The sequence below is a fragment of the Syngnathus scovelli genome, chromosome 8 (assembly GCF_024217435.2).
Source record: "Syngnathus scovelli strain Florida chromosome 8, RoL_Ssco_1.2, whole genome shotgun sequence".
Classification (NCBI taxonomy): Eukaryota; Metazoa; Chordata; class Actinopteri; order Syngnathiformes; family Syngnathidae; genus Syngnathus; species Syngnathus scovelli.
The window spans coordinates 12,716,383-12,741,377 of record NC_090854.1 but is presented as its reverse complement, the minus strand read 5'-3'; the positions used below and the strand labels follow the sequence as shown (position 1 = coordinate 12,741,377).

The following is a 24,995-nucleotide window of genomic DNA, read 5'->3' as shown; positions in this document are numbered from 1 at the left end:
AATGGACTAATTTAAATAAAGTAATAATTATAAAATTAATTTAAATAAAACTAATTGAGATAATTGGTCATAAATATATGACCCAAAGAAATCTGTGCAATTTTAGATGTCTGAGTAACTATATATCATAAGGCCAGGGCAGATCAAATGAAATGACTTCAATGCTTCATCAAAATACCAACAACATATTTAAAATGGAAATTGATCCTTATAATCGATTTTACAAAGCCACTGATTTAATTTAGCGTAAGCGATTTGTTTGACGGGCAGAGGTTCCACTGTAATGTCGTTTTCCGGTCATCTTTGTTTTCATTATCTCCTAATCCCCCGCCGGATACCTCATTCGTTGCACTTGTTGCAATATTTGAAGCCATATGATGACAAAAACCAGGCAAGTTCATTTTCATTGCTTACGTTTTTTCAGCCATGTCACCACACTCTGATGCTGTGCTTTGACAATAATGCAAGGACACCCAAGCGAAAGTGAAACCAATCCTGGCTCCAAATTAACTAAACATAAAAAGGACCTAAAAATCCTCTTCTCTTTGAATGCCTTTCATAATACGTGACTTGTTTGATTCCTTGCTTGATTCTTTATCCAGAGAGTGGTGCTGAGGGAAAGCAAACAATTAGTGCTGATAGATTGGACATGCTGTGTTGTCAACACCAGCAAAACTGGGAACACAGCCCAGGGGGTCATGGGGTCCTCTGAGCACACCTCTGAGGAGACGTCGCATGAGATGAAGACCAAAGAGGTTAAGCAAAGGTCGATGTGCCCCAAGCTGAGAGACATCTGTGTCGAGTAACACAAGGTATGCCTTTACGCATTTGGGACAGCCTTGGCTGTGACTATGCATTGAGATCATCAAATGTGTATTCGCATTTCATAAATCATCGTTGAATATTGAGAATGTATGCTGATGATTTAGTTCCCTTGACTATGTGACTCACATTTTGGAGCAGAAGGTGTATAATTGGTTAGAGAACAAATTTCAACCCAGATGTCGCTCAATTGAGCGAAGTAGTCTGTGTAAATGATTAATTCTGTCTGGAGCGATCAGGACTAACCACTTGGCTGCAACTAGCAAAGGCGCTGTCGGTCTTGTTGACTGCAAATTAATTGCCAGCTATGCAAATCTGACGCTTCCGAGCAGCATTATACTTTTTTTTTTGTCAATACGACACTAGACAGACATTCGGTGATTCTTCCAATCTCAATGTTAATTATACGAATCAAGTCTTCGATAATTAATCACGATTTAACACCTTGGATCGAGGAAATTTGTTCAATATTTCATTTAAATGCAGCATGTAGTAGAGATTCCTTCACTTGAAGTCAGTTGTAAAATAGTAGCAATAAGTAAAAAGCCTGCATATATAATAGTGAGAGTTATGAAAATAACATATAATAGTGAAAATAACAATAATGACCCTTTCGAAATTACGGCAAAAAATGTGGCCCATAATATGCAGACTTCTTGTGCTGATATTCCCGTCGCAATAATTGTAATTTTCTGTATTCCCTCCATTTGTGAGCTTTGTGCGTGTTTTGCTCTGTTTGAAATTAACCGCTAATTTCCCATGGCTGAAAAAACTTCATAGTTTAATGAACAAATTAGAATTCAGTTCTGCGTAGTCAGAGAGGATGAAGCTCATTTTGCCTCTTCCTCTCCTCTGTACCCATCATCAGTCATTAAGGACCGTTGCCCAGGTGACATTACTAAAAAAAAAAAACGATTTAAATGTGATCGTGACTCTGCGTACGTGACTGCACACTCACAAACATGTTTGTTGTGCATTTCATAAGTCATTGTAATAAATTGTTCCAAGATATGTCATACACTGTGGACTAAAGCATCAGGGTACCACCACCAGGAAGTGAAAATATGTTATTGGTCACTATCATCCATCTTGCCTTTATGGACCTTTCTGGTGTGCACAGCATGAACAGCAAAATCTTCCCCAAACCATTCCCACAAGGCGGGAATCATACATTTTTTACAACACGGTGGAACGCTGCATGTGCCTCACGTCAGAGAAGATAAAATGGCTAGTGCGCCACCCCCACCCTTACCCCGCAGCTCCAGAGTCTGTGCTTTGAAATTCCTCTCTGAGACAAAAAAGATTTAAAAGAAAAAAAACAGTTCCACAGTTTCCCTCATCCACAGCCTTTTTCCACATTTAAAAGGACTTTTACATATATTTCTTCAGAGATGAACATGGATATTAATTTTATCCATGAACAGTCATTTTAACAATTTAAAAACTCGTTACAAGCTTTGTGTGAAATTTTGTGTTAGGTTATTTTTCATCTACTACAAGCAAGCAACTTTGGTCTTAGCTTCCACTTTCTGTTCACCATATTATTGCTCCGATCTGCAGTTGTGAGACAAAAAATTTAGTAATTTTGCTTTTGTTCTACTATATATATTTATATATTTGTTTGTGTGCGTGCGTGTGCATATATATAGAGAGAGAGAGAGAGAGAGAGAGAGAGAGAGAGAGAGAGTAGAGAGAATATATGTAGTCAGTTGCTAAGTGACAGGTATCGATTAAATTAAATGAATGCGTTCGTTTAGTAAGTGCTCTACTGAAAGAAAATCATCCCAAACTGCCCTTACTCTCTTTCTATTTTGGGCTTCTTTGTCCTTGAAAAAACTTGTATTTTTTCTCCTCTCGGTCACTGCTGTTGTTTATTTGATAATTTCAGAACTGTGCGCCCTTTTTAAGAAAAGATTATTAAAGCTTGTATTTTTAAAAGAAAATGACTGAACAAAATAGAGTTAAGTCAAATTTATTTATATAGCCCTTCATCACAGAAACAAAAGTTGTGCTCTTCAGATTCCGTCAATCCCAAACACCCAAATCGTGATTTTTTTTCAGTGCATTAGATTATTCCAATACAACAGAAGAGAGGACAAGTGCGACAGCGTGCATCTCTCCGCTGTCATGCTTTGTCTGCCTTTCAATATGAACGTGACAATGTTGTCAGTCAGTCTGAATGACGGGGCGAGTAGAAGCAATCTTCATGAATGCACTTTGTATGACGTTTGCCAAACAAGCCATGTTCCGAGACCCTAAAAAACCTTACAGCATTGAGGTTCAACCTTATCAATCTGTCAAAAGGCTTATTGTCAGCAAAGAAATGTCACTGACAGCAGCGCAATTTAAAACAATTGCTTTACTTGCTACTAATAAAAGTGTGCGTTGATCATTATTCACTTGTAAGGATGATGAAATCCTCCATGGATCTGGGCCGAACCCTCGTCCATACAGAGTGTGGGGAGGACGCTCTAATCCCCATCGGAGCCTTAGTATTAATAACAAGTACACACTTTAATCAATAGTCGTCCATTATGCTCAGCCTGAGCGTCTAAATGATCTGCAGCGCTTGGAGATGATCACCTCTTCATGGTCACTCTTATCTGTCACAATTAAAATGTCAAACACGTGTCAGCTTGTCACTGGAAGGTCAAGTTAATGATTCCAACGGCATGTTTTCCATCCGCTCCATTAGTTGGTGCTTTTGTGCTACTCCTCTGGCATTTTAGCTTTTTGTTAAAGAATCATGATTCAAACAAGAGTTGATCATCATTCTTTCGGGTTTAACTTGCAATTCTATTTTCAAAGGGAACAGTTTGAATCAAACTTAAAAAATATACATATATATATATATATATATATATATATAAAAATATCAATTATATATATTATTAGTAATTATTATTATTAGTAGTATTATTAATATATATTATATACATTGATATGTATTTTATATGTATATACATATTTTATATATCGTATTTTTTTTCATTTTGGGGGAAAATGTGCAATATAATAGAAGTTTACCAGTTTGTTTGTTTTTTTTTTCGTTTGTTTTTTGTAGAATTTGGGGGATTAAAAATGTGATGCCTCCTAAATTGTTGAATAGTGAATATTTTATACATACATTTTTAAATGTATTATAAAATATTGAATTCTATTAAGCACATGTATTTTGCAGGCGGCTCGGTGGGGCACTGGGTAGCACGTCCGCCTCACAGTTAGGAGGGTGCGGGTTCGATTCCACCTCCGGCCCTCCCTGTGTGGAGTTTGCATGTTCTCCCCGGGCCCGCGTGGGTTTTCTCCGGGCACTCCGGTTTCCTCCCACATTCCAAAAACATGCTTAGTAGGCCGATTGAAGACTCCAAATTGTCCCTTGTGTGAGTGTGAGTGCGATTGGTTGTCTGTGTCTGTGTGCCCTGCAATTGGCTGGCAACCGGTTCAGGGTGTCCCCCGCCTACTGCCCGATGACGGCTGGGATAGGCTCCAGCACGCCCGCGACCCCCGTGGGGACTAAGCGTTTCAGAAAATGGATGGATGGACATGTATTTTGCACGTATGGATATTTGTTGTCCATATTTAAAATGGCATTTTTTTGATACTTGTGATTTGTGATTCAAGGAAATAAAAAAATCATCTTAGTTGAAAAAAAAAATCCATATTGTTCAACAGAAGTAGATATTAAGGAAAGGGTAGATGATAGTTTAATGTGACTTTATTTTAAATCTTACACAAACAAGCAGCGGCAGAGAAAAAAACTCACTTCGGTACAACATTCTTATTGTTGAATACAGTTTGTTGAGGGATTTCCTTTCCTTATTTGTTCACAGAGGTAGATTCGTTGTACCCCCTCCATGTAACCTCAGACTATAATTCCGATTACAATCCAAGCACAAGTAAACACAAAAGGCCTTACAGTTGCACAAAGATGCTTTGAGCATTTGTAGACAGTTGTCACAATAAAGCACACTTTTCACAATGTCACTCCGTTCCAGAAAAGACAACAGTCACATAAATCTCTGCTGTGTTACCATGATGTGATGTCATGTCAAAGCCTAAAGCAAATTTGCCATTTGGTCCCCAAACAACACTGACCCATATAAATACATTAGGGATTAGAGAAAATACTGACAGCGTACAATCAAGCGACATTTAATGCAAGAGTGGCCTGCCAAGCTGGACAATTCAAGTGGACATAAGTGTGCCCCTCCCTCATTCTTCATGTCGCCTTCGGCAGTAACAAGCTGCTTAGAAACATGGCGCACTATCGCTAAAACACTTCCTTCACACAGCGTCACAAAACAAGAGAATGCATTACGTACCTACAAGAGAATTTCAAGTTGTATTGTGTTTATTATACCAAAGACAGATGAGCAGCAACGCATGTTATTCGTGCATGAAAAGCTCTCGTGTCACCGTGTATTCTTGTTGACATTTGCTGTAAGCTTGTCACTCTAATCTCAAATCCGCCTCGGAGACGGTGTACATTTAAACAATGCCCGAATGCGTGACTCTCATAAGACGCGGCCTTTAATCTTCATGGTATTACGACGCACCACGTGAATGAAATTGTCTGTACAGCAGTATGGTTGAGATCCTCCATCCATCCTCCTAGAGAAAATATTACAGCTTTAATAAAAGATTCTCCTCATATATCTATGTTAATGAAAAATATAAATTAGCACTATACTCTAAAGTTAGTACTTTAGCTGTCGTCCAAAACGCAGCGAAAACGGCATGTTATGGCCGTCCTCCATTTTACATACATTATGCCTTCTCCTACACTTTATTATTATTATTTTTAGTAGTGTTTTTTATTATTGTTTGCATTATTGTTTGCTACAGCCTAAATAGTGGTGAATTTTCCTCTTCAATTTTTTTTTTAAGTTTGAAGTCTGGTTGTTGTGATTTTTTTGTTTCCTAACATTGCTCCAAGCGTTATTTTATTCAAACCAGAGGTGCTTTTCCAAATTGCTTTTAAATGATAAGCCAAGAAGAATTTTGTTTTCAATTCATATTATAAACACTTGATTTAGGACCTCAAACCATAAATTATATTTTAGGGCTGCTTGCACTTGGGGCAATAATGCTTGGGGTATTTTTTTAATCCGCAAATATTAGAATTAGAACTCAGACTGCAAATGTAATTTTGCTCTTCTTTTTCCTTGCTTAGACAGCATCTTTATCATCCACTTGCAATATTTCTCCAAACAGCACCTGTTTCATTTGTCAGTGACACTTTTCCGCAAAGTATGCGGTCTTTCCCAGAGGAGTGGGGTACAAAATGTTAAAAGGAACAATTGCTCTCATCAAGCCTGGTGATCAGAAACTTGGAGTGGGAAATCAATCATTTGGTGTGGTCCTCACAGAAACGAAGGTCGGCTTTAACCAACAGCATAATAATGACTTGCCACTCCATTAAAGGCCAACTCATTGCCACATGACTGATTAGTATTAGAAGAGCATCATCCATCCATTTTTTTAGATCGCTTATCCTCATTTGGGTGTGCTGATGTATATTTTCCCATTGGAAAACATATTTGGAAAATAAAAAAAGGAAAATCATTTCTATTTTTAGTCTGCCGATGCGGCCCAGTACCAAATCAATAGCTGGTTTTTCAAAAAAGGGATAGATGAACATGCCCAACTCAATGTATTGCGTTGCATTGGCTTCAAATCACAGCATGTCTTATACTAGTACAATATGGATTTCACTATGGAAGGAAAATGAATGACACTATTTGCTACACTAAATTTAATAAGTTGATGTCATTATAAGTGGCAAGATGATGAGCCGGCATGTCTGTCAACAACCTTTTGTGACACCGCAGGGAAATTATTCTCACGAAGCTCTCTGAAGAAAAAAAAAAAAAGCTTTCTAAGTGTCAGTCATAAACACAGTCGCTATTAAATTCCTATAGTTTTCTATATACAGTAAACACATATGCACACAATGTATTTTCCATTACAATGCCCTCTTAACCCGTGATTCCTTTCACAAGTAGTTTATACTCCTAGCAACAATCGTGGAGCCATCAGCATGTATTAGTGATAACAATGAAAGTCATGTTAGACAGACATTATTCTGGCAGTAATGATGAAGCTGGCACATTAGTTCTGCAGGGATATGGAGTCTCTGAAAAGTGCCTGAACTTATGTACAAATAATTACATAATACCCTTGGTGCCACTGTTAAGTATTGAAGGCGCCTGCCAATTTGCTGTTACGGGGAAAAACAAAATTAGTCGTTATCAGAAGTCACAACCACGGGGTGCACATTGACGTTTTTCTTCTTATTGTGAAAAATCATTAACAGTGTCTTCAGATTTAACAATTGTTATTAATAAGAACATGAAAAAAAAAGCATTATTAAAGGTAATTTGGGCAAATTTGTTGTTTTAGAAATGCAAATTAAACTGATTGGCCTTCAAATTAATCAGTAGCCATGTGCCAGTCCTAACGCTACATTAGCCAGCACCAAAATAATAACCAAATATATATATCACATCAATAATTTGATCATCAATTACTTGTAAAAGATTAAGAAAGTACAAATTGACCCACAATTATTTTTATCATCGGTGCAGAGATTTTGGCAGGCATGAGCCTGATGGTGATTAGACTAGGCTATTGCAATTAAGGATGTGAGTAATAATCTACTAATTAATCAACAATTTTGTGGATTTAGTGATTAAGTGGGCTCTGAAGCAATTGAGGGTAAATGGAGTGCACTCGTTGGATCAACCAGCAGAGGCGCTGTTGATTCGCTCAACTAGTTTGCTGTCAAAGTAGTACTGTACTGTTGGTTTCTTCACTTCCTTGTTTAATACTAAAGGGTGTTTTCAATCATTTGCTGAAGTTGATCTCTCCAGATCACAGTTGCAGATTCCATGTCTTATTGTTTAAACTTTCTTCATTTTTTTTTTTAAATCTACATCAACGCACCTCAAGACTAAGTACTGACAAGGACATTAACAAGCAGGCACTTATTCCACAAGGCAGTTGAATGACTATCGGTCACAATAGCATATTGGCGTAGTTAAAGATATGCTCACCAATTATATGTATGCCTTTACATATAATGTTTATGAATAGCGTTTATAAAATTGGGGTGTGACCTTCCATTCTATATCTGCCCCTGTACTAAGCAGTCTCCACATACAGAATCAAAACCAGAGGAATCAGTACCAAACTGACCTTCACATGGAGCAGAAAGTATTTTAATTTATGCCTATATTTATTCATTTGGGCATTAAGAATAAACTTGTTCATTACTATTTCACTTCTAAATCGTTTCTTAGTTTTTTGGCAAATCTAAAAAAGCTATGTATGAAATCAGTGTCAGTTCATTTTGGGATATGACAGCTGGCTGCATATGTCGCCCACGCTGTAATTTGTACAGCTCTGATTTAAAACCTAAGCCAGCGCTTTCCCTTTTTGTGTTTTATTTGATGTATACACTGTTCATTTAGACACTGGGATTTTTAATACGACGATTTATTTTCTCACAATTATGGAATTAAGATACTATATCGCTACATGATGCCAACTGTTTGGCCTAAACAAAGTAGATGTTGTATACCATGTTGTCCTGGGAACTGTCTGGTCCAGACAGGCACTTCCTCCATCAGCCACAGCAGGTTCCCATGGTGCTGACCGTTGTGTAACTAAACTTGGACATGGATGGTCCCATGGCCATAGCGTCCTCCTCGTTGTCCCTCAGCCCACGGGAACGATGGCGACGGAAAGGGGTGGCGCAGCAGGAGAATGTAGCGAGCAGAGCCTTCCGGAAACGGGTGTTCATGAAGCAGTAGATGATGGGGTTGACGCAGGTGGAGGTGTAGCTCAGCAAATGGATAAAGGCGATGGGTGTGCCGGAGAGGGCTTTTTTGGCCGAATTGTCGTCAAATGCTCGCCAAGTGTTTGCGCAGTACAAAGGCATCCAGCACAGAAAGAAGAGGACCACGATCACCACCAGCATGCGGATGACTCGCTTCTTGGCTTCCAGCTTGGCTTCCGATGTGTTGCTGCGTGGCCGGTCGGCCTTGGGCGTCTTGACCGAGGCGGACATTGAGGACATTTCCAATGAGTAGGGACGCTGGACGTTGACGTAGCAGCCATCGCCGTCATCGCTGCCGCACGACACTGTTGCAGTCAAGCCGTTCTTCGCATCTGTGTTGAACAGCAAAAAATAAAGAACTCCTTAGAAAACAATGTAACAATGTAAATCTTTTTTGCATTTTTCCATTCTTTTTCTACAATGTCTGCCTACCGTTGCCCTGGTTACCATCAAAGCTCCACAGTGCGAAAACATATTTGATTATGTTTGCCAGTGACTAAGACCACTAGACTAGATGAAATTGTGTGCTGCCCTGCAGCATGGTGGCTATTTTTGTTTTCATTCCACAGTGCTCAGATGAGAAATGTTCAGATTAACTCACTTAACCATCTCCGTGAGGAAATTGAATAATTATTGATACAATGACATATTTGATTAGAGACCGCGGAACGTCGCAAGTCATACGCCCCATAAGTGAGGATCTCAAATCTCTGAGGGAGATGTGCTCATCATGTTGTTTATAATAAGCATAGAATCTAAAATGGTACTGAATGTACATGAGCAATACAACTTTGGTACACAAATAGATTTTGCGAGGGGAATGTTAATTTAAATAACGTGCAGCTGCAAAAATTTGAAAATCCCAAAAATTTGCCTCAGTTATTTTCCATTAACGTCCTATCATATATATATATATGGCTGAACAGATGGAGACGTTCATGCCTGCAGCCAACCAATTCCATCCTCTGACATTCTCCTCTAGTCTACTCTCAATCTCAGACCCTTTTGTCAGTACACTGACAGTTACATATAGCATCTCATCATCCACATAACAGTGATGCCTCTAATAAAATCCTTACAGTCATAATTTGATTCATTTTGGCAAAAAAAAATAAATAAATCATGCAGAGTGATTGCTAATTAAATGAGGTCCAATATAAAAGCTCAGCCACTGTCCCTAAGGTACTCCTTTAAATATGTGCTTATTATTTTGGCTATAGTGGCACCCAACCGAAAAAGGAAATGGAAGGCTCGTGGTGTCGTCATAAATAGTAGTATCGTTATTATTATTATTGTATATTGTGTATGGAATTGCACCAGTCGACTTCCTGATGAGGCCATCTAACATATCATCATATATGTCAAATATCTATGGAGTTGAACGCTCCAAAATGTTGTGTGCATTTACCTTTATGCTTCAAAGAGTATAACTTTTGCAACTCCCAAGTCCAACTGACAGTCTTCACTGGTACGTCCATTTTTTTATTGGTTGTCATAGTAATACTGAAGCAACATTTTGAACATCGTACCTATAGCACATAATCCTACATTCGCTCATTCTCCCTGACAGCCATATTGCCCTCAAGGAAAATAACTTTCCATCACCTGGATTGTGTATGTCCTCACCTGTAGAATCTTTTTTGTGGCCCATCTCAAATTGGATTCCTCTGTAAAGCTCCCTGGAGATGAGTCCATAGGCCACACTCATCACCACCCCAGGAATGGCAAAGAGCATAAGCAGCAGCAGGACGTACCTTAAAGGCAGAGGGAGACAATCAATGCAATTTTCTCACTTGCATCAGAGAGGTCGACACCACGACAGACGCAGGTACCCACAAAAGTGTTTGTACCCAGCAGACAGATCTGGGAACGTGGAATATGAAAGCGTTCTTGAAAGCACATCAAAATCATCTTGATAAAAATGTCATCTGCTGCAAAATGAAAGCATAATATTGACCTGTTCCCCCAAAGTGACTTTTTCCCTTTGAAATCCAAACAAAGATGACAATCTGACATGAAATAAGTACTGAAGCTTGTTTGGAGGCGGATGCGCACTCCCTGCAACACGCATAATGGCGGGCTTTGCATTCTGATTTCGTTGAGTTTCCATCAAAGGCCCAGCCTGAATGAGTAACCTCTTTGTTTTTTTTCTTTTATGGGTACTTAATGAAAATATCTTATTTACTTTGTATTTCACAGTAGCAATTTTTTATACAAACGTATTCACCTGCTTACAATACAAATATAAGAATGATGATTGATTGATTGATTTTGCAGATTTTTGCAGCTGAACTCACCAGGATTGCTCGGCCATGGCGATGGGCCATTTGGGACGACACATATGGGCAGTGGTGTTGTTGCGCCCTGGAAAGGAGTCCAGTTGACTCACCACCGGATACGGGATCATGACGATGAGCGCCATCAGCCATGTGGCGGCAATTACTCGATAAGCATGGGAACGAGTTTGCCACACCCGGGACTTCAGAGGGTTACAGATGGCGCTGTAGCGCTCAATCGCTATGGCAACCAGGCCAAAGGTAGTGATGCTCACTGATATACCTGTTGACAACACAAAATGTTATTTAAAAACACAGCACCCATTGGTGCTTATCATTGCTGGATTTTGGTCCATTGTAAAAAGCACCTTCATGATATCTGCAATGAAAGTGACAACAGAACCAGTGACGAACAAAACAAAACAAGACGGAGAGGCAGGAACACAGATATCTGTAGAAGAGGAAATCATGTTGGCCTCAGACACTGATCCCATCTGCCTTTTCCCTCCTGACAAGACCAGACGGGAAATTACTCTTTACCTCTTATTCGCGTACTTCAATATGCACACTGTGAATGTGTGTTTGGATGTGTTAGTCACAGGTGAAGTGTGTTGTCAACTCGCCCACGAGAAATTGGTAGAGGGCAGTGGCACAACTTTTTCTTCCACTCCTAAATAGCGGAATTATTCCAATTGTGCAAGGCCATATAAAGGCCCACAAAAAAAATTATACGTGTGCTCATATTCCGTTTTTTAAAAAAAACGGAATAAGGATCTAAATATTTCAAAATTTCTAATCCGATCATATAAATTACATTGGAATAATTTGCAAGTAACACTTGTTTTCTGCTTATGTTCTTTGGGAAGGAAGAAATTGATATATTTTTAACTGTAATCATTAAGCAACAATAGAAAATATTGTTAATTTCTTGCAAAGTGACTAAAATTCAGCAGTGGATCAAATAATTATTCACCCTCACTGTATAATATGTTTTTTTTTCATCTTTTCCCCTATTCCCTTAACCCCTCTCACCCATGAGGTAGGCCACTATCTTGCACATGATTGCGCCAAAGATGAAGTCCTTCAAGATGCTGGGGATGAGGGTGAAGGGCATACAGAATACGGCCATCATCAGATCGCTGACAGCCAGCGACAGCAGGAAAGAGTTGGTGACGGTCCGCATGCGCTTGTTGACCGTCAGCACCACGATGATCAGCAGGTTTCCAAACACGCTCAAGAAGAAGATGAGCGAGTACATCAGGATCGTCAACGTGTGGTTGTCATCTAATGCATACAAACACACACACAAGAGGTATGACTTCAGCTTTTTCAACACTGACCTTCAAATGATGATTCGGGGCATCAATTAAAGCAAAGGATTGTTTAATTGAGAAAAATATTATATTTGTATTTATATTTGAGGTGCGAGTTTTATATTATTATTATTATTATTATCATTATTATTAATAATAATATTATTATTATGGGTGTGGGTTTTTACATATATATTTACTATATATATATATATATTTTATAAAAAATATAATATCATGGAGCATCAAGTCATGTTCAGTATTCTGCACTCACTGTTATCTTCACTTCACCCCCTGCTTTCATACAAGACTTATTTTTCCACAAGGTAGCCAACCGCTGCTACTTTGTGAGGCTCAGAGGCACCCGAGTGCACCCAGTCGTAGTGGTGGGTGGGGTTGAGGGGGGCTTATGTCATCACCAAAATGTAGAGCAGTATGTGCAACCAAAAGTAAGCGAGCCTGAATACACAAAAAAATAAACCGTTTCTTATCTCTGTCCTCATACCCAGGAGAGGTTTTTTTGTCCATTACATGACACATTTGTGGGAATTAAAACACGCTTGTGCCAAAGTAGGCTCGTCCAACAAGGATGTCACGTTTGTTAAGATTGAGAGGTAATTAAATCCTCATTGATTAATTCTCGGAAACTGAATTGTCCTCTTAAAATTGTTCCTTGAGGGGCAGTAGCAGCAAAGCAAAACACACACATGAATAACAACCACGTTTCCTCTCTTAACTGCATGAGGTGTAAATTGTATGTGAAATGCACAGATGGTGGAGGCTGGGCAGTTTGCTTATCAAAAAACATTCAGGTCCAGGTCAAGCTTTTTGAAGACATCAGCAAGAGAAAATTTGGACTCACTGATAGTGCCACTCGCTATTAGTATATGCAGACAATCAATGTTGTTGACAAAGTACCGTCTAAGTTATCTTTAAGAATTTGGATTATTTGTATTCTCCCATGACGTTGTGTCCACAAAGTAGCCACCCGTAATTAATTTTATGCCGGTGGTGGAACATATGGCTGCTTGGTGATCGGCAGCAACTAAAAACCTGCTTGGCCTTCGTCTTTTTTTTTTTTTTTTCTGCATGCTTGAACAGTATGAAAAAATGTGCCGGCAGGTGATTGGATAGAAAATATGTTGCTTCATTAGGTTCTCTTTCCGCCATACTGAACAAAATATGCTGCCCGGGCTTCTACCTAATCGAAGCCAATTAGCTTCCTTGTGTGCCGCCTGGCTGTTGATAACTCCTTCAGCACATTTACATGAATAGGTGGCTCAGGAAATTCTCAATCGCTCCTCTGCTCAAAGATGGTGGAATAAATAACATTGTGTATTTGCTGCATTCACTGGCGCATTGTTTTATTCTTTACTGTGCAAACAACAAGCACAAGGCTAATTATGTCATAATGATGTTGGCGTGTCGCCCATGTTCGACCCTAGATTGTGTTTACCTTAATAAAAATAAGTGTTATAGAAGATGGATGGGTGGGATTATATTGTTTACTATGCAAGCAAGTAGTTTTTGACTAAAAAACAAATGCACGCTCGATTGAAACTTTCTATTTCATTATTTGAATAATTTTAATCTGTTGTTTAACTGGCAAAATATACCAAACCTCTCGGGCATAGTCATCTCCGTTGACTAGAAGAGGCTGTGTGGTAAATGTTTTCATTTGTAGCTCTTTGTTTTATGTTATTATGTTCAAATTATGAATGAACCTCCACCATGAAAATAAAACGACTCAACGCCATCGACTTTTCTTATTTTCATCTAAACCAAGATTAATTGTGTGCAGAGATTTTTATTAGACACGCATTTAACTGGTGGCAGAGTTCATTGTCTGCCCATGAATATTTAACATTTAATCAGCATTTCTCATTCAACAAATCTGACATTTTATGGACTATGAAATATGTTCTCCCCACGTGTCTGCTATGTATGCAGCACGACACTTTCTGGTGCGGTTGGCTCTTGTGTCAACGTGGCTATCAGGAATAAAATAATAAATCTGCCCTTGCTCCTGTAAGGCGGAGGTATTGGTAAATGTCAGCGTGAGTGTCTTATCCGGCGCTGCAAATGTCACCTCAGCTGTGTCACTAAGATCAACCGCAAGCCACAACAGTTGATGAAAACCTCAATGCGGTGACATACTGCTGCTACTGGGTGAACCTTCTTGCACCGCTTCTAATTGAAAACAATAGTTGCACTTGCATAGTCTAATGAGATCCAGCACAGGAGATGTAGCAAATATTTGCCTTTACAAAGACTATCATTTTTACAGAACAATGATCATTACAGTTTTTAATATTTCGGTTAACTATGATGCTAACATCTCATGTATGGCAAACAAACTTGAAATTTTCTCAGCTAACAATAAACCGCCGATATTGTGACTGTTCTGTGCCACATTTCATATGTGCCATGACACAGACGCACGCAGGCACAGGGATTGCATGAAATGCTCCAATTGAGGATTTTGAGGTCAATAGTGTGAAAGTGACTTTTTCTCCACGCCATTTATTTCCCCCCCTTTCTCATCACCCCCGTAATGCCCTCCCGTTGATGCATGATGAATTGCAATCAGCCCTCATCCTGGATAGCTCATCAACATTTTCATTGACTCGCTAAAGACCTTCTCATTCGTCTGCACTCAACAAGACAGCGATTCAGCCAAACCACTTCAGTTGATGTCTGAACAACTGCCGGAGTGTGAAATAATCTTCATTGTGCTAGTTGGATGTGTGCCTTCAAAACACCTGCACCCCTCTGTTAGAAAAAAAAAAAAAGACTCTCAGGTGGGTAAATATAGGAACAATTCAAAGAAATGGAAGGGAGTTTTTTTTAAAGGTGCTCAGTGACAGGACGTATTGACGGGTCTGGAGATAAATGCATGCGTCACAATGCTAATCTTGACTTCACCTCGCGTCGGTAATCTCCATAAATGCAGACCTTGTGCGTAATGGACCCAGAAAAGACACTGGTGGCCATGAGCCGGTGCGGCATCATTTCGTGGGTGACTACGAACGCGGACAGCAGCTATGTTGGGTCTGATATTCTCTTGACTTCGCGGTATGGTGCCTGAGGGAAAACTCAAGTTTTTATTGAATGTCATACACTCACTGGATATTTTATGAATTTACTATGAAGTGAGAGCGTTATATTCTTATAGAAATCTGACGTTACAAGAATGCGCTGGTTTTTTTTACTGCTGTCGTCGTGATTCAAAAATGTGTCATAGTTGATTGATTACAAAGGGTGACATTTTTCTTCCCAAATCACAATGAATGTCCATTACTCATCTTTTTTAGTCATATAAATTTGCCTGTTGTCAAAGCAAAAAAAAAAATCACAATTAAAGACCCAAAAAATCAGGAAAAGGAAATAAAAGGGGGGCCTAGAACTAACCCTTGAAGAAATCAAAGGTGCTTGTGCATGCTACAGTATATCAACCACAATAAATTTTTAAAAAATCAAGTGTTCTTGAGCCCAAAGTCAGACAAACGGACACTCAATCAAAGAACATCTGTATTCATCAAGAGACAATATTATGTATTCAATTGTTTTCCCAAATGCTCACATACCCTGAAAATCAAACATGTCAGATGACCACCATGCAGCCATCCATGTATGTAAAACATCCTATGGATTGCGGCGATGTGCTTGGCATGCCAGCAACACACCTTTAAATGACTTGTAGTGCTGCGATTGACAGGCAGCTGTACAGAATGCATCCCAGCCCTTGTTAAAGATGGCGGTCGAGTAAAGAACCAGTGAGACAGGTCTGAGAAGGGCATCGGTAATCTCAACAGCATGTTTAGCAAACTGTTTGTAAACAGACACTCCTAATGAAGATTCTTCATTTTGTGCAGTGACACACCCACACACACACACACACTTCATCAGTAAACAATTAAGAAGGGTCAGTTAAAGAGGTGGATAAAAATAGCATGAATTGTTTGATGAGGTGGCTGAGCTATGGAAGGTGCTTTATTTAGTCTCTTTTCTATCACAAGACGGCATAAACTACTGAAAAATATTGGAATGCAGTTTAGTGATGTAAATAATCAGTGAAACAATATTCCTTTCAGAAATTATACTAATGTGATTTTAAAGATGTTTTACTCCTGTACAGTGTAACCAAAAATTTGAGAAAGCGCTTAGTACAATTCACACTGTCGATCAAGATGTAACCATGCTATTGTACTGGGTTGCGCAATGGTTACATGCTGTGGCTGGTCACTGTAAACCACAGGTGTCAAAGTCAAGGCCCGGGGGCCAAATCCAGCTCGTTACATCACTTCATGTGGCCCGTGAAATAAAATCGTCTGTCAACTTCCAGGGCTCTCACTAAAATAACATTTTAGCAGTAACGATAATTGAACAAATTAAACTTTTATTCTTGACATTTGATTTCAAAGCTGGTCAAATAAGTTTGATACTATAAGTAACTACCATTACATGAACTGAATGGTTGACAGTGTTAACGTCACAGTGCCACGTCTTCTCCATTAAAAAAAAAAAAAAAAAAATCTGATCAACTTCAGTGTGTTTTCTCACCTTTTGGCTGCACGCCGCGAGGTGTGAGCAGCATGGAGATGTTGCCGCAACTCCGGTTTGAAGCGTTGGCGCTCCCGCCCTGCGCCAAAAAAACGCGCAACATTGCACACTCGCCGAACGTCTCGTTTAGCCCTAACAAATCCATACTTCTTCAATCAACTTGCATGTATTGGTGAAAAGTTATATGCCCTCAAATTCTAAATTGATGCCGCGCGCACTTGCATCCATGCCGTAGTTCTTGGCAAGTTCTCAATTGCATGGAGGAGAAAGTAGCTTTTCTTTACAGCTGCTTTTAGGTGCGCGTTGAAAAGGAAAGGGGGAGCCTTGCAAACTGCTACGATGTCATCTCATCGAGTGAATCTCACGGAGGGTGAGAGACGTATTACACTTATAGAGAGAGAGAGAGAGAGAGAGAGAGAGACGTGGGAGGGTGAGAGACGTAGGAGCGTGAGACGTAGGAGGGTGAGAGACGTAGGACACAGAGAGAGAGAGAGAGAGAGGGGCCGCATATTCCCACGTGGTAATTTCACGACAGCCTTCTAGTTGAGGATCCATATATTTTCTCAAGATAGAGCGCCCCATAAAAGGAAAAGCATTGCCATAAGTTATGATAATTGATGGCTATGCATGTTAAATCACTCCAGATGCTCCAGTCAGTGTCTGTTGGGCCGTTTGGCTATAAGTGACTGTTGTAGTATTAAATGCATTTTATTGCCCTCATGCGGCCACAGTCGGTAACTGCTTCTCTTTTTAGAAGTAGGAGTTTCCTTTCAGTAAGGAGTAGCATGCTGGAAAGAAAGAGAAATCAGATTTATTGATTGTTATTGCACATATCACAAGTACAGAGTAATATGAAATTTAATTTATAATTTGCACCCTTCCAAGAAAAATCTAAAGGCAGTGATGGGTCGTCAGTACCAAGGATGGGGGGGAGAAAAAAAAAAAACACCTAAAAAAATAACGTGACCCCTCTTCTTCCTTTGAACGGTCAATATGAGAGTTGCATACAGTATAAGCATTACCAGCAGGTGGGGGTCAATTACACAATCACTTGCTTCAGTCTGTCCAGTTTCATCGGCAGGATATGAACAAATGTACATACTGGCCCTGACCTCACTGAGCCTCTGTGCTGTTGTGATATAACACCATTAATGTCGCTGTGCTTCCTGTTTTGGGGATGCATGCTCATGCAATCTTATTGACCGGACAAAAATGCAATCTGTTTTCTACCTTGATTATTGACGTATCGATTCTGCATGAATCTTGTAGTTGCGGTTCTAAAGTTAGTATGACTTAATGGACTGTCTCCGCACATTTGGGTGGCCAATGTGTTGTGTTTTTCGAGCAAAACAGGGGAGCATCTGGTTGGCCTGAATTTTTTTTTTAATGACAGGAAAAGTGGTGAGGGAGGAGGCCCATTATGCACCTCTAATCGTTTTTTTCTCCTGTGCTTAATTGGCTGTCTCGGCTAGGTCATGTGTCAAGCCACTTAGCCCAGATAAACAAGTCATGGGAGGATGCCAATCTGGATGAGGACTGAGATTAGTGCTTCCCCGTCGCGGTTGGTAATTACAAAACACGTTGATTACCACTGATGAAGACAGGTTGGAGTAAATCAATTCTAGTGTGGCATTTTGCAACTGGCATGTTTGCAATTATTTGTTTGGAGCACTGCTGCTACAGTCACCATCACGGAAAAGCATCCATTACCTGGCCGTGGAATTTCAAGACTAATGGAGGCAGTGTGAGGCAGAGCTCAAGAGTATTTGGGGGTCCCCTTGCACTTATGGCAGGAATTTCCAAACTGCTCTGGGGCTCAACACTGCAGTGTCAGGCAGATTCATATAAAAAATGGACTTGAGTGTTAGAATTAGTCGTTCAGCAGCTATGCATACTTGTCAAAAGTACAATCATCACGCAAAAATGCTCTGCTATACAGGAATTGAAAAAAAAACGTTTTTTTTTTAATTTCATATGTACAGTGTTCAGTAGGTTATATACCGTATGCGTGGCCCTGACGTGCAATTTAAAAAAAAATAATTAAAACAATATTACTCGCGAGGACACGACAAGCCAAATGATGTAAACTTCCGGGGTTTAATCTACTAGGTATCCACGCGCCTCTGCGCCTCTGCTCTTTCCATCGCCTTTCTAAATGAAACTTTTTTAATTTTCACCCTTAAACGGAAGATTAATAACAATGTCTGATATAGACTCTGACGAGTTTGACGATGAACGCAATAAACTCGGGGTAAGAACTAGGATTTGTCTGTCGCTCGACTGTTTTGTTTTGTTGGTAACCTTGGTGACGGGAGTGAATCGGCAATCGTGCAAATTTCATAATTTTGTTATATTTTATCATTTGTTCCAGGAATATGAAGGTGACAGAAATGAGGCCGGAGAACGACATGGGATGGGTAAAGCTGTTCTCCCGAAAGGAGATGTTTATCAAGGACGCTATGAACGTGGTAAAAGGCATGGCAAGGTAATAATAATTATCAAACGCTATCATCAAGTATATAGAAAATAAATTGATTTTGCAAACACGTGACCTTTATGTTTGGATGATGACTAAGAAGACAAACAGAACATTTAACTACAATTTTACCTTCGCATTGAAAATTTGAATTTTTAATCAAAGTTGCTCTCCATGTTTTCTTCTAATAGGGCACTTACCGTTTTGTCAACGGAGCGAGATATGTTGGAGACTACCATCAGAACATGAAACATGGACAAGGCATCTTCTATTACCCGGATGGATCCAAATATGAAGGTATGTCAACAAAATCAAACCATATGTGCCAGTGACTGTAAGTAAGAAATAGTTTAAATCATCTGCTAATCTCACAGGCTCATGGACCGAGGATTTGAGACAGGGCCATGGTGTTTACACATATTCCAACGGGGACACGTATGTTGGAGAGTGGCTCAATCACATGAGGTATTTCTTCTGTTTGGGGATAAATCAACGTAAATCATGGCAACAGTGGTCCAATCAGGTCTCATGTAAAATGTAGGTCAGTGTTTTGGTATGAGAAATAAATTCCTGATATGTTTTGTATAAAGGCACGGTGAGGGTACATATCGTTACCATGACACTGGCTCAGTGTACACTGGGATGTGGGCCAATGGCAAGATCGAGTCTGTCGGAGAGTTCATCCACGCCAACCACAGATACTGCAGTAACTTTGTCAACAATAATGTGAGTTCTGTTTTATGTCAATAATCGAATATTCATTACGTGAGGTTACAAGCTAAAATCACATGTAACACTGAACTGTCGTAAAGTAATGCTCACTTTTGAGTGAAACAGTCCATAAAATATATTGACTTGGTGCATGGTCACCACAAAAGAAATATTATTGGTAATTTGTCAAATTAGCTATAATTAAATCCTTGTTGTTGTTTTGTAGCCATCTGGTCCAGGAAAGTACGTGTTTGACATCGGCTGTGAGCAGCATGGGGAATATCATCAAATGGAGCAGGTAAGAGCGTCTTTAGAAGTAAATACAACAGCAAGAACAGGAAACATTTGTAAATATCTTTGTGATCCTCCCTCCACAGGACAGGGCCGAAGGAGAGTGGGGCGAGCCGGGCTCCACGACTCTTCTCAAGTGGTTCCCAAAATGCATCACAGGCCTCACGTCGGAAGAGGCTGACGGCGAGGTCACGGGCGAGGCTGAGGGCGAGGCTAAGGGCGAGGTCGACCCCAAGGCAGAAGCCAAGGTCGAGACCAAAGTCGAGGCCAAGGCTGAGAGCGAGGCTTCCCCCGAAGCGCCATCCGATGCTCCATCCGAAGCTCCATCCGAAGCTCCACCCGAAGCATAGCCAACAATCACTTTCCTACACGCTCGAAATTGAAAGAATTGATATTAACTACAGTACATTACACACACTCAAATCCTCCTCGGCCATGGGGAAACTTCGACCTTGAGCTTTGGTACCTATGTTACATTTATACGAAAATGTCAAAATTGTTTAGTGCCATCATGCAATAGAAACTTGTTTACAGGCCTGAGCTGAGTTTGTCTCACCTTTGTCCATCCCAACTAGCTGAAGTGACTTACTCACAGTTAAAGAATGTTGTGATCATAAATCTACCAGGAAAACCATGCTAATTAACATCTTGTCAAATAATACCACATGTTAATTTGACAATTGACTGATTGCTATGTATCACTGCCTAATGATTCTAATGATTATGCTCATTTATTTAACCACTGGGCTATTTATTATACTCCCAGGTAACAGTTTGAACCGTTTCCAGGAACAACAAGGTGTTTCCACGAGCGTATAGCTTGTACTTGACGTTTGCATTTTTGCAACCTGCGTCACAATCCCAAAGACAACTTTTATGGATCCAGCCTTCTCTCCAAGAACAGATGACAAGGAGGACACTCCTACCTACCACTGTTAAATAGCTCAACCTTTAGGTCCACCTTTGGCCCATCAAAGTTCCTTCGGAGTACATGGAAGAGGACGTGGAGGGGGTATGCACGACGAATAACTCAGCAGCGACAGGTTAGCTCTTACTCTTGGAACGGTGACCGAGCAAAGACGTCAATTGGTAAGTTGCCCATATCTTGTGACAGTTGTTGAAAGTGTGTTCATTTTCAGGTGCTGTCAGATTTTGTTAAAAAGCTCAACTGATCCAATATTTGCAAGGTTTGTTTTTACTTAGGCTAGCCATTAGATCATTCAATTTTTTGAAATTAAAATATGGAGACAGAATTTTAACCCTTTGTTGATCATCTCATCGCTGTCCAGTAAAAAGCACGTATCCAATTGTTGGGATGGTTAATTTCATAAATGCATTCTGTGGGTGAAATTTGATCAAATCTAAAATTTATATATTTTGTATATAGCCTCTCGCCAAGCTGGAAATTATTGACTGTATATACTCAGTTTTATCTTATATTTATTGCGTTAAATTCGACTGGGGGAAAAAACTGTTGTTTTTTTATTCAACAATGTTACACTAAAATTGAAAGAAATGTGAAAAGCATTTCCCAGGTATTTTCTATCACGTGTTCTTCGGGATCTGCTGATAGTGATAAACCATTGACAGGCACGTGCCCGTCAACGAGCGCAACCGCACGTATTGCCATCCTAATAACATCAGATGTATGCAAAAACATGGATGACAGTGGCAATATAGTTCAAAGTGCAATTTGTCTTTTCAACCTGAGTCATCACTGAGGAAAGCGATTAACCATTAACTGCCACTTTAAAACTCGCATGCAACATTAACTTTTTATCTCAACCTCTTTAACCTCGGAATACCTTGCTGTCCAATGACAACGACGTTTAAACCTTCTGGAATCTCATTCTACTGTGCATGTGTGACAGGACATGGCTGGGTACAAGCCAAAGGTGATTTCTCTGACCAAGAGACCGGGTCAAACCTTTGGCTTCTACTTAAGGATAGAGCACGATGAGGAGGGTCACCTGATCCGCAGCCTGGAGATGGGAGGTCCAGCTGAGCTGTCGGGCATGAAAGATGGGGACCGTGTCCTCCGAGTGAATGGCAAATTCGTCGATGGGCTTTCGCATTCTGAGGTAAACGAGCCTGCGGTATCGTATGTAATTTGGGAAATTCCGATCGCGTACACCTTTTCTTTATGGAATCAGGTGGTGGAGTTGGTGAGGAGCAGCGGGGCCACAGTCACCTTTCACACTCTGGACGAAGCTTCTTACAAGCAGGCCAAGACGCAGGGGGTCAACCTGGGTGAGCCTCACCGCACCCCAGCGGTCAACGGTACCAGCCAGCACGCCCCGAAACCGAGGCTCTGCTACCTGGTCAAGTCCGGCTCGGGCTATGGCTTCTCTCTTCGTTCAGTTAAAGGTGACATCAGGAAACTCACCAGCCACAACCTTACTTAGTTCACAGCATTGCACAAAAAATACCACATCAAGCCCCAGCTATATGTTTTGAATACAATTCTACTTGAAGCCGAAAACACCCTGCTAGCTAACAAACACAAATATAATGTACCGCAACAACTGGTTCATGAAACATATATGAAGCTTCATTTTCCTATCACTAGTACTAGTATTATTAGTATTAGAGACATTGCAGATGCACACATCTCCATAATGTCTCTTATACCATATTCAGGTGAGCAGGGTGTGTTTGTGTCGGAGGTGGTGCCTGGCAGCGTGGCGGACCGGGCTGGCGTCAAACTCAACGATCGCTTGGTGGAAGTGAACGGCGAGAATATCGAGTTGTACAAGCACGAGCAAGTGGTGGACAAGGTCAAGAGAGCGGGCGAGAGCCTCATGTTTCTACTGGTGGACGACGAGACTGATCGGTACTTCCGCAACATGAACATGAAGGTCACCTCTCACTTGGCCACGACCGTGTGCCTCCCTCACGAGCCTCGCATTGTCAACTTGACTAAAGCACCCGGCGGATACGGCTTCTTGCTCAAGGAGGAGGCCTACATGAGTGGTACTGAAGGTTATGTTCTCCCGTCGCCATGGAAATGACTGTTCACTGACCGTGAACTTGCTTTTGTGTGCAGGACATGTAATCACAGAAATTGACAGAGGCAGTCCAGCGGAGGGAGGAGGTCTCAAGGACATGGACAGGTTGGTGGCTGTAAACGGAGAGCACATGGACATGAGATCCCACGAGCAAGTGGTGGACGCCATCGGGCAGAGCGGCAACAAATGCTGCCTGCTCGTGGTGGACAAGGACACTGACCTCATGTATGCTCAGGTGAGGTCACCCTCTGTCACACTATTAGGTACACCTGCACGAACGATTTAATTTATGTCATAGTACCTCCTAACCTTGGTGTAGCACTGTTCTCGTGGTATATAAAAGACTGGTATAATAGTTTTAATATTTTTCCAACTTGGTTAAAAACAAAACACATCAGTGTGTATTTTAAAATAATTCAACATATTTAAGTTATATTTTTATTTGGTTAAAAAAATCCTAATCATCCATCCTTCCATGGTTTAAATGTTTATTATTATTATTATTATTATTATTATCATCAATCAATGAACTATGTACAGATCTTAATGGCAGCGACTCTAGTTTCTTTATGGGCCAGTGTGCTGTATGTACATATCATTGATGTCATGTATTTGTGTGTGCCCGCCCAGGGTAAAGTGTCACCTATGCTGTTCTGGGAGGAGAAGAAGGACTCTCTTTCTCCACCCAGTTACTCTGAAGCTATCACCTTCCCCGCCCCGCTTAAGCCACCCACACCCGCTCAGGAGTGGAAGAAGAAGGAAGAAATAGAGCTTAAACCTAAATTGTGTAAAATGGAGAAGACGGCTGCCGGATTTGGTTTTCATCTCAACGGCATCCAGGGTGTATTGGGACAGTACATTAAAGATGTAAGACAATTACAAGAAAAGTAAACGGGTATGTTTTGAGTGACATAATCAAAGGACATTCGTCTCAGGTGGTGAAAGGCGGCGCCGCCGACCTGGCCGGTTTGGAGGATGACGACATTGTGGTGGAGGTCAACGGGAAGAATGTGGAGCAATGCACACACGAGGAGGTGGTGGACATAATCCGCGGCACAGGCAACAGGCTGGAGATGCTGGTGGCCACCAAGAACGTCTACGTACAGCTCAATGCCAGAGGGACGCCCATCACGCGTCAGCTGCTCGGCGAGACGTCGCAAGCACAAGTCCACAGTGAAGATCAGGAGACTCCACCAGTTAAAGAGAGGGTGAGCAACTTTTCAGAACTCCATTTTAGAAACCTGTACCATCATGAAGATGAAGGAGCCTAAGAAAACATTAATCATTGCTTTCAATCAACGTTAGCGTAGAAATAGCTAAATGGGTGATTCCAATCAATCAGCCACACTAGATATTGATTTGCTCTAAATATTTCTCTATTTGCAGACCTCTTCTGTGTCTTCATCTTCATCTTGTCAGAGTACGGATGAGAGACTTTGAGAAACGACATATTAAATGTTCTTTTTTCCTAACAATCCTTGTCAGTGATTACAAAAAAAAACATTTATCGTCACCAGTACTACAATTTTTCACATGACATGTTTACATGTTAAATTTAACTAATTTCAGCAGGTGTTTTTTTTTGCAAACACCAATTCCAAGGAAATTCAGATGTGTAAAATGTAAATAAAACCCATATAATGATTCACAAATCCGTTTTAACCTATATGTAATTTCATACACAACTGCACTCAT

At 40.4% G+C, this 24,995-nt stretch overlaps 3 protein-coding genes across 3 annotated transcripts; 2 read left to right on the top strand and 1 right to left on the bottom strand.

Moving 5' to 3' along the window:
• Positions 1-4,519: 4,519 nt before the first annotated feature.
• Positions 4,520-17,188, bottom strand: cckbrb (cholecystokinin B receptor b). Its single transcript, XM_049728672.1, has 5 exons — positions 16,815-17,188; positions 11,971-12,222; positions 10,960-11,221; positions 10,289-10,416; positions 4,520-8,994 (listed from the first exon to the last, which is right to left on the bottom strand). Exons 1-5 carry the CDS (start codon positions 16,957-16,959, stop codon positions 8,450-8,452), a joined length of 1,332 nt encoding a protein of 443 aa, XP_049584629.1. The 5' UTR covers positions 16,960-17,188; the 3' UTR covers positions 4,520-8,449.
• Positions 17,189-18,914: 1,726 nt separating this feature from the next.
• Positions 18,915-20,832, top strand: rsph1 (radial spoke head component 1). The gene is made up of 7 exons (XM_049728211.1): positions 18,915-19,065; positions 19,186-19,299; positions 19,482-19,587; positions 19,665-19,755; positions 19,881-20,016; positions 20,228-20,299; positions 20,379-20,832. The coding sequence occupies exons 1-7, from the start codon at positions 19,015-19,017 to the stop codon at positions 20,640-20,642; spliced, it is 834 nt and encodes a 277-aa protein (XP_049584168.1). The 5' UTR covers positions 18,915-19,014; the 3' UTR covers positions 20,643-20,832.
• A 169-nt stretch (positions 20,833-21,001) lies between these two features.
• Positions 21,002-24,775, top strand: pdzk1 (PDZ domain containing 1). Its single transcript, XM_049728206.2, has 8 exons — positions 21,002-21,381; positions 22,164-22,373; positions 22,446-22,659; positions 22,933-23,265; positions 23,339-23,535; positions 23,931-24,167; positions 24,236-24,508; positions 24,687-24,775. The coding sequence occupies exons 2-8, from the start codon at positions 22,167-22,169 to the stop codon at positions 24,738-24,740; spliced, it is 1,515 nt and encodes a 504-aa protein (XP_049584163.1). The 5' UTR covers positions 21,002-21,381; positions 22,164-22,166; the 3' UTR covers positions 24,741-24,775.
• Positions 24,776-24,995: the final 220 nt, after the last annotated feature.